At 36.3% G+C, this 10,372-nt stretch overlaps 1 protein-coding gene across 2 annotated transcripts in view; it reads left to right on the top strand.

Moving 5' to 3' along the window:
• The first annotated feature begins 984 nt into the window (after window positions 1-984).
• Window positions 985-10,372, top strand: part of CDC37L1 (cell division cycle 37 like 1) — a 28,381-nt gene continuing 18,993 nt past the window's right edge. The window contains exons 1-3 of one of the 2 annotated variants that reach the window (XM_028507639.2): window positions 985-1,347; window positions 5,116-5,397; window positions 8,912-9,005. In XM_028507639.2, the coding sequence (XP_028363440.1) occupies window positions 1,216-1,347; window positions 5,116-5,397; window positions 8,912-9,005 (508 nt within the window). In that variant the 5' untranslated portion in view covers window positions 985-1,215. The remainder of the gene's footprint in view (window positions 1,348-5,115; window positions 5,398-8,911; window positions 9,006-10,372) is intronic. The other variant, XM_036021674.1, reaches the window with a different exon arrangement.

The following is a 10,372-nucleotide window of genomic DNA, read 5'->3' as shown; positions in this document are numbered from 1 at the left end:
AGTAACTTTGTAGGTAAGTAATTGCATATTGGTGCAAAAATAACTGCTGGATAATTTCCTGGTAGTGAAATGGCTGAATCAAAGCACTTAATCATCCAATACAGTCAAATTGGCCCTCCCCAAAAGGTTATACAAGCAATATAGTATCGCTTCTCTAATAGTATTTCCTCACATCTTGTCAACACTTTGTATTAAATAACCTCTAAATTTTGAGCTAATAGATTGATACAATGACTTCTCATTTTTGTAAGTCTCTAATTATGAGTAGGGCAGAAATACCTGATTGCTAAATGTGCACATTTTGAGATCAAACTCCCTGAACTAATCCTAGTTTTTCCCCTTAATGTGTGACCTTGGGCATATTGGGTCTATAGAGAGAACAAATATGTAGGATTAAACAAAATACACAGAAATACAGAAAGACTTCCCTGAAGGTCCACTATTGCTGCTACTCGTCTTAATCTTTTCTCCCCTCCCCTCTGGTTACTGTCAGTTTGTTCTTAATTTCAATGTCTTTGGTTATATTTTGCTTGCTTGTTTGTTTTGTTGATTAGGTTCCAGTTAAAGGTGAGATCACATGGTATTCATATTAATTTTTTAAAGCAATGCTTGGTCCAATACTTATCCTTCTGTTCTTACTCCTAAGTTCACAGAACTCGTTGCTTGTAACTGGAAATGAGAGGAAAATTGGCCCTGCTCTTCAAAATTCTTTCCCTACCCCCTTTCAAGAAATACTAGTTTTCATATCAATGCTTAACACTGAGTTGCAATTTTTTTAAAAAGTGGACCCTTGGTCTGAGAACCACCCGGGACCAGGACTCACTGTTTACAGCACAGGGAACACCACATAACAAGTATTTACTACTACAAGACCCTCAGCACCGGTACGCATAAATTGGCGTAACTGGAAGTCTTCAGAACACCGAGTTTTAAAAATAGACGGTTCCAGTTCCAGGCACTATACGGAAGCGGCAAGATGCCCCTCCCACAGCCCAGCCCTACAACCGGAAGTGACGGTTCAAGTCGCGTCTGTATTTTTCCGCCGTGGGCCGGTGGCCGAGTCTATCCTCACGTGTGGCGTGCGCCGAGTTCGCAGCCAGCGGAGGGATTCTGGGTAACGGCCCCGGCGGGCTGGGGCGGCTGGCACCGCACAGCAGGTTTCACTCACGCCAAGCCCGTTGGTTGTGAGGGTTGTAGGGCTTGGGGCCCCCGGACATGGAGCAGCCATGGCCGCCTCCAGGACCTTGGAGCGTCCCTCGGGCAGAGGGTGAGGCTGAGGAAGAGAGTGACTTGGATATGTCTCCCAGTTCTCCCCGGTGCCCGCAACTGCCCGGCGGCGGTGCCCAGGTGAGAGGTGGGGGTGGGGGAGTCCTCTTTCTACGGGCGGAAGGGGAGTTGCCGTCATCAGTCTCCCCGAGTCCCCTGTCTCTCCCCCTTCTGTGCCCTGTTCTGCGCCCCCACCTCCCCCGCGGGGGCCAAGGGCCTGATGCCATCCCACCGCTATTGTAACATCTTCCAAGCCTTAGAATCTAAGGGCTTTAAAGAGGTGCTGGCCATATATTTTTAATCTGCACTTCTATGTACACCTTTTCACCTTGGCTTCTTCACCCTTGGAAGACGTTCGTTCCCCCATCCCGCCCTGACAGCACCCAGATTGGGGGCCGCTCGTGCTGTAACATTGACCCTTTGTCTTCTTGTGTGTGGTTGAGCATTTTATTGTGTTGAAGAATAATACGTGTGAATTGTTGGTCGTTAGGAACAGTAAATGGTGGTATTTCAACAATTCATTGAGCTCCTGACCTTTAAAGGTTTCTCATCCAATTTGACTCACTTGACATCTGAGCAAATTCTTTAAATATCGCTTTTGATACTGGCATAAATCTCTCCCATTCGCGTGACCATTTTACGTCTTCAGTTGTTTTTAGTTTTGCTTCACATAATTCTTCAGTGAAAACACGTAGGTACACGTTTGCCTTTTCCTTCAGACTTCCTGAGATTCCTGATGCTACTCGTGGTTTTCACCGCAGAATTCCTTCCTCTGAAATTTATCTAAATGCTGTGTACCATTTAGGATTTTTCTGGATCCTATCTTAAAAGAGTGCTTCCATACCCATCACCTTTTCCTGGTTTTTCTCCTAACCTGAGTGTTTTGAAAGTATATTTCAGGATTATCTGTGCCTGCTTTCTAGATTTCATACAAAATAGGGTCCCTAAGAACTTAACCAAATTAATACAGTTTTTCCCTATACTCACCCTGCAAGCTGTTAATGAATTAGCAATTTAAATTGTTTGTCAGTAAGTGTAGGGTCATTGATCCAGTGCCCAGCTCACAGGGTTGACTTCACACAAAGAAAAATGCTGTTTCATAACACAGACTCTACTTCAGCCAGTCAGTCACTGAGAAAGTGCAGGCCATTTTTTAGGAGGACACAGTGAGAGTTGATAGGTCAGTACTCACCCACTAATTATGGATCACTGGTGTCATCTTTGTCTACAAAGTGTGTTGTATAACCACATAATGAATGTGTTAGAGGAAAAAAATGAACAGTAGCTGCCATCACCAATTTTGAAGGCATATGGAGAGGCTAGAAGAATTTTAGTACGTGTGGTTGAATCACAAGAGTAACCTAAGAAACTCAATTTTTAAAATATTTCTATATTAACTTTTACTCATACACTTGGAATGATAAGCTTATTTAGCTTAAAGGTATTTTAGAAGTGAATAGGCTTATCTCCTTCATTAAAAGTGTTTTCCCTGAGACCATATAGGTAGTGAGTTAAAACTAAAATTAAAACTAGAACCCTCTTCTGACTCTTAGTGTTTTTTCCCCCCACCTACTGCAATGCCTTTTCTGTGATGTAATGTAAAACTCAGTTTGGCTGAAACTACCTTTGAATGGTGTTAAAATTTATAAAGTGATTACTAATTTTAAATTAGTTAATATCTTTATAACCTACTTATTTGTCTTACTGGCTTTAGGACTTAAGTATTGAGTTGGAATTTTGGAAGGAATAAATGTTTAATTTGATTTGTAAATAGTTTATAATATTTATTAAAATAGCTTTGGTTTAATTGTACTGACTATGGGGAATCTAGACTTCTTAATGTCATATGTGATGTATAATTCCTAGATCCAATTAATGTAAATTTAGAGATACAGTTACATAAATATACCTTAACATTAACAGTTTCTTTTTGAGTTTATGTTCATTAAAATTATGTTTAATGTCCCTTTAAAATCTCAGTATTTTCAGATAAAATGTGACTTTTTATTTAATCATCTCAATACTGTTGCATAGTTTGGTCAAATGTCCAAATGTCTTTGTAGTCTGTAGAGAAGAATTTAAACTATAAATCATCTTTAGAATTTGGAGATAAGATTTAAGTGTTTAAAAATGACTTTTAAAAAAAGCATTTTCGTTCTTGTTCCCCAGCATATGTCATCATTTTGGCTCAAATAAAATCTTATTGAAATTAAAAAAAGAAAGAAATGACTTGAGAATTTGCTTCCCCATAATTTGAAAACGCAAGATCCATTTGTACGTGTTTTTTCTTAGTATATCTTAGTCTTTTCTTACACTATAAATTTTATTGCTTAATTTTTCTCCTCTTTCTGGCCACTTCTTAAAACATAGCTAATCTACATTTAGTCTTGATTCTATTTTAAGATAGCACAAAATAAAAATTAAGCACTTATAGCTATGTGGTGCCTGGGCTCCAGACCTGCTAAATGATTAACTAAAACATCTGAAAAACAACAGTGTTCACATTTGCTCCAGTAGAAATCTAAGTTTGCCTGAAGACTCATCTAAGAAGTAGGAGCCTGGCATGCTACTTGCCTCAGAATTCTTTACCACCACTAGTCTGTTCTGTGACATGGAGAATCATTTATTCACCTAAGATTTCTTGAATTCTAGCTCTAAACAAGCTGAGAGTTGAGTGAACAAATAAGCACAATATTGTGTGAAAACACTGCTGTAGAAGTATGCATAACTTGGATGGAGACAAAAGAGATAAGAGATAATTTAGGAATGTGATGCCAGAATCTGGAATGGAGAGAGGAGTGTGGTGAGGGGAGGGGGTGCCACATGGACAGGTCAGATGGAAAGAATAAACAAACACATAGAAGAGTAACTGAAACTGAGTCCAGAGAGATAATACGGAATGAGATCATGAGAGAGAGTGCCACATTACAGTTTGCACTTTATCCCAAGACTCTAAGAAGGAGTGAAATTATCAGATTTGGTTTGTGGAGATCACTCCAAGTCTGACAGGATAGAGAATGGCTTTAGATGATAAAGGGTGTGTTTATATAATTAAAGGCATGAATAGTGATGCACATAAGGGAATAGGCTGAAGTAAAATTATTTTGAAAATTTAGTTTGAAACTGATCTACATTTTGGCTAAGAAATCATAAAGAATGTGCCTTCAACTTTTATTTTATACAGGTGAGGAATATAAGGCAACCATCACATATCGTGGGTTCAATAAATATTAAAGCTAATGGCTATTGCTTCTGAGTGGAACAGAATCACCAGGGTGAACCAGTTGGCTTTTCTTTATTTAATAACTGCCTGTTTTGATTAGGGTTAAATGGTATCTATTTGATATAGTCAATTAGAAATTGTCAGTGAGAATTTATCAGATCACCAAGGATTGGAATAATACAGAAAGAAAATAGAAATCAAGAAATTACTACTTTTAAATAAAGTTTTGCAATGAATAATTTGCAGAGCAAAATTCTAAAGGTCTGGTTTTCAGCACGTTGAGTGATAAGGTGATGAACTAGATTTTAAACTTTTGTTTTCTAATTCTATTTCCGATTATAAGGACTACAAATAAAATGTTTGTTGAACATCAGCCATATGCAGGACACTGTTAGTTTCCAGGCTTTATGTTCATTGTTGGGGGAGGGGCACAGATTAACGAAGAATTTTGAGTCTAGTTGATGAAACGAGGCCTATAAAATAAAATGTGACTTCATACACAGAAGGTGGCATACCTTTGCATCAGAAACAGTATACGGTAATCCTTGACTGAAAAAAATTGAACTGTGCTGCATAAACATACTCAATGCTGTCTTCATTTCTTACAAATACTATTTCTCATCCAGATGTATAGCCATGGAATTGAAATGGCTTGCCAAAAGCAGAAAGAGTTTGTGAAGAGCTCTGTGGCATGCAAATGGAATCTTGCTGAAGCTCAGCAGAAACTTGGTAGTTTAGCACTGCATAACTCTGAGTCCTTGGATCAAGAACATGCCAAAGCACAAACAGCAGTATCAGAACTGAAGCAGCGTGAAGAGGAATGGCGGCAAAAGGAAGAGGCTCTAGTACAAAGAGAGAGAATGTGTCTATGGAACGTGGATGCCATTAGCAAGGATGTTTTTAACAAGGTATGACCTTTTTTTGGACAGTAATGAAGGGAGAAAAAAACAAAGTGTTTGTACACACGGTTGTGTATATTTGGTAGCAAAGCAACAGAATCCTGTAAACAATTCATTTTTGACAGTTTATGAAGAGTGCTTGTTACAGAAACCTGTATCCCCAATAGTGTCTAATGTGGGTAATTCTTAATACAAATATATGGTTGCAGCATAGCACACTGAATATAAGTGTGGACTCTGGAATTAGACTGCCTCAAAACTTAGCTTTGTCACGTGCTGGTTTGACCTTGGACAAGTCACTTAACATCTTTTAAGCCTCAGTTTCCTCAACTTTATAGAGGGGGGATATGAAGACTGACTAAGGGGTATCTTAAAAGCAAGTAGCATGGGACCTGTCACATGGAAAGCTAAGATTTTACAAGTGCTTTCTAATGTTGTTGTATTATCAGCTTGTTCAGTTTTTTAACACTAATATATAGTTATTGGATTTACTGAATAAAGTCTTTCTCTGTTACTTACCAGTACGTATTTGGTAAACCTCACATAGTATTCTAGACTTGGTATTACAAAAGCATTGTTAGTGAAAGGACTAGTGTAGTACTTATGCCAAGTTAGTAGTTCTGTTTCTTACTGGATTCTCTAGGCCTTATTTTTTGACTTTTATATCTGAAGTAGGTACAGACAATGAATTTCAGTCATTTTCAACATGTAAAGTAGTACTTCTTTCTGTTTGTACTAAACTTTTCAAGCTTCAGGGATAGACTGCTCATTCTTGTCTAAGTCCACCTTCACTTTATCTATTTTATTTAAGATTTTATTTTCAGAGAGAAGGAAAGGGAAGGAGAAAGAGAGGGAATGAAACATCAGTGTGTGGTTGCCTCTCATGTGTCCCCTATTGGGGACCTGGCCTGCAACCTAGGCATGTGTCCAGACTGGGAATCGAACCGGTGACTTTTTGGTTTGCAGGCCCATGCTCAATCCACTGAGTTACACCAGCCAGGACACATTCACTTTATCTTTAACCATCATTATTCTGCAGACTTCTCAGTCTGTGGCTACTTGTTTCTGTTCTGGTATTCTCTCCCAACCCACCCTTTTAAGAACTCTTAATTTTCTTCCTGTAGACCAGTTCTAGTTCTGCTACAGCAATAAATAATACACATAGGTAAATGGTAGCACTGGCCTTATCAGTACTTTCTTCTTTAATTAACAAAATTATAAGAGAACAACATGCTTATTGTAAAAACAAGACACATAAATATGTAAAATAAAACAGAAGTCCTTCCTTCTCTACCAGTTCCATTTCCCAGAGATAACCACTGTTAACATTGAGTCATATCTTTCTAGACTTTTTCTGTGCTTGTACCAATTTATATTTACATATTTTTCCTCCCCCACAACAGGATCACTTTTATCTGAATGTTTCGCTGTTTCAGTATATACTGTTCTAAGGGCTATGTGTTCTTAAGTGTTATTTTATTTCTGATACTCATTTATACCCTAAAACTATTCAAAATAATTTTCTTCTTCCAGAGAGAATGGTCAAAACAGTGTATCTTTGTTATAAAATTAATGTCTCTTAGCACAGTGGTCACAAATAATGTATTTTCACTTGTCTGTTTTTAATTGTTTTTTAAACTTTGGTTCTAACAAGGCCTACATTTATACTGCACATTAATTAAGACTATATTTATGTTCCAGTCATTTGCTCAGAATTGTACATTGATTTTGTCTTGGAGCTTGAGCTTGAGAGGACTAGTCTAGATCTGCACTGTCCAACTTGATAGCCACTGGCCACATGTGCTTTTGGGACCTTGAAATGTTACTAGTCCAAATTGAGATGTGCTGTAAGTGTAAAATACACACCAGATTCCAATCTGTACCAAAAAAAAGTACCAAAAAAAATATTTCACTAATAATTTTTTTGTATTGCTTACATGTTAAAATGATATGTTGGGTTAAATTAATGTTACCAATTTATGTATTTCTTTATGCTTTTTAATATGGCTGATAGAAAACTTTATATTTGTGACTTGGATTATATTTCTACTGGACAGTGCTGGTATAGATAGCAGAATTTTTTAAAAGACTTTTATTTTGAAATATATAAACGTGCGCTTTTTTATTATAAACTGGCAGAGAGCTAGTTTGTGATTTTAATTTTTGGCAATGATGGTCTCACAGTTTAAATGTGACCACAGAATTTTCCAAGAAATTGTTCTGCCATTTTTTTCTGGCCAGATACAGATTCATCTTGGTCTGTTTTATGACTTGTTTAATAAAAAATAAACACTTCCTTAATAGAAATTTGTACTTGATTTCAGAATCAAACTGTTTGGCTTCTCCTAAGAAAACTTTACAACAAAGGTCTATTTTAAGTTTATGTCTTGTCAAAGAATTTATAGTAAATATACTTTATTTTCTATATGCTTTTGAATTTTTGAGTTTATGTCCAAAAAGATTGCCAAAGATTCGTCTAGAGCAGAGATTTTCAACTGATATGCTGCAAGAAGTTTTAAAATATGCAATACCTGACTATTTAGTCAGGGGCACTGACCTCCTTTCCCTTAGACTGTCAAATTAAAAAATGAAACAACCAAAACAATAATAGCGACTTGATGTGAATGCCCTGTCCTGAACCATAAATATATAGGTCATATCATAGAGGTGCATCTTACTGGTCGCATCACATAATAAGGTTGCTTCTGACTGATTAATTCTTAATACTAGAAATCCTTATATACAAGTATAGGTAGGTACCTGCTTTTTTTTAAGCCTTATTTTTTTAAAATTTTATTTTATTTTTATGTATTGATTTTTAGAGAGAGTGAGAAAGGAAGGGGGAGAGAGGGCGAGAAACATCGATTTTGTTGTTTTGCTTATTTATGCATTTATTGGTTGATTCTTGTATGTGCCTTGACTGGGAACCAAACCCGCAACCGTGGTGTATCAGGATTTGCTCTACCCAGCTGAGCCACCTAGCAGGCTATACTATAGACACTTGATTTTTTAAAACAACACGTTGGAGTGAACAGGGTAGATAGTTACATTATTGTTATTATTATTTTTGTAACTCTATCAAAATTATACCTTATTTATTTTTGGTCAGAATGGCAAAAAACATAATGTATTTTTTCTTGTGCTGCAGAATTTTAATAATTAGTTTATGTGTGCCATGAGATGAAAAAGGTTGAAATTTGCTAGTCTAGAGTTGCAAATACTTCATGCAAATAATATAAAAGGGCAATTTTTTAGCAAAAAGGTTATTCATTTGTTTTTCTGTACAATTTCTAAAGTAATTCTATAATTTTCCACACATCTATATTTTAAATAAAACTAAACTCCAGTACAAGTATATTTTAATAGTTTAATAGAGTTTAACAGGTGACTTTAATTATACAAGCAGTATAATACTATACCACCTTTTTTATAGTGTCTGTAGGAAGGATTGCTAGACATTCAGTGTCTAAGAAAGAAGAGTCAATTAGAATATAAAATCTGATTTTAGCTTACTTTTTTTTAGAGTTTTATTAATCAAGATAAAGGAAAAGAAGCAGAAGATGAAGATAAATCAGAATCATTTATGCAAAAATATGAGCAAAAAATCAGACATTTTGGTAAGCTTACTTTTGAATTTCCACCTTCTGTAACATTTGATATCATAAATATATGTATAAAAAAGTGGACTTATAAAATGGAAGCTGAAAAGGTAAGGGACAAACTACTTCTGGAACAGTTGTGCAACTCTTGTTTTAGACACTTTGTGTGGGGTGTGGTCATAACAGAAATGTACTGATGAAAGTAAACCAAATTGTGAAGAGCAGCAAATGTAATCTGTTATTACATAGTACCACCCTCTAACATACAGTCTTTAGTCACTCTACAGTGTCTTTTCATTTCCCAACTAGTCTTTGCGTTGTCTTTTTGCTTCCTTGGTTTCTGGTTATCATATGGTTATAGGAATAGCATTCAGATTTCCCCCCCATGTTTTGGGTATGATGCTATATAATTCATGCAGATTTTTGTACTGTTATTCACATAAATGTAGTAATAGAAATGTTTATAGAAAGAACTGAAAAATAGTTTTCTCTGTAGGGAAAAAGTGATGACATAGGGATTAATATAAGTGAAGGCTTCCCAGGGGAAGTAACACTGGAACTGGGCTATGAGGAACACATAGGAGTTTTCCATGTAGACAAGGAAGGCAAAGCAACAGCCTGTGCAAAGGCAGAGATGGGAAACAGCATGCCATATTCCAAGATTTATAAGCAGTGTGATACTGCTGGAATGAAAATGCAACAGGGAGGGTTAGGAGTTAAGTAAGGTTCAAGGCATATTTTTTTTAATTTCAAGTACATAATATGTTAATTTAGTAAGTATAGTTTTTATTTGTAGTATGTTAGTAAGTTTTTAAATGGTATTTTAAGATCTTTTTTCTATTGGTGTCTTGGCATGACCCCCCTACAAAGTATTTAGAATGTTCATTGATCCTCAGCTACATCATAACAAAAGAAAATACTTCAGATTTTTTCCCTTTTTAAAAAAAGTTTTATTGATTGATTTTAAAGGGAGGCAGTGAGGGTATAGGGAACCTATGCATGTGACATGCGAATGTAGCCCAGCCCCTGATTCAGAAAACTGAGGGAAGAAGAGAGATTTTAATTGTTTTCCACTTACTTATGCATTCGTTGGTTGATTCTTTTCTTTAAAATTTTTAAAATATATTTTAATGATTATGCTATTACAGTTCCATTTTTTCTCCCCTTTATTCCCCTCCACCCTGTGCACCCCCTCCCACCAGCACTCCCCAATCTTAGTTCATGTCTGTGGGTCATATATAAGTTCTTTGGCTTCTCTATTTCCCATATTATTCTTAACCTTCCTCTATTTTGTACCTACCATTTATGCTTCTTATTCCCTATAACTTTTCCCCATTCTCCTCCACACCTCCCTGCTGATAACCATCCATGTGTTCTCTCTTTCT

The sequence above is a fragment of the Phyllostomus discolor genome, chromosome 3 (genome assembly GCF_004126475.2).
Source record: "Phyllostomus discolor isolate MPI-MPIP mPhyDis1 chromosome 3, mPhyDis1.pri.v3, whole genome shotgun sequence".
Taxonomy (NCBI): Eukaryota; Metazoa; Chordata; class Mammalia; order Chiroptera; family Phyllostomidae; genus Phyllostomus; species Phyllostomus discolor.
This window is presented reverse-complemented; position numbering and strand designations above follow the sequence as displayed.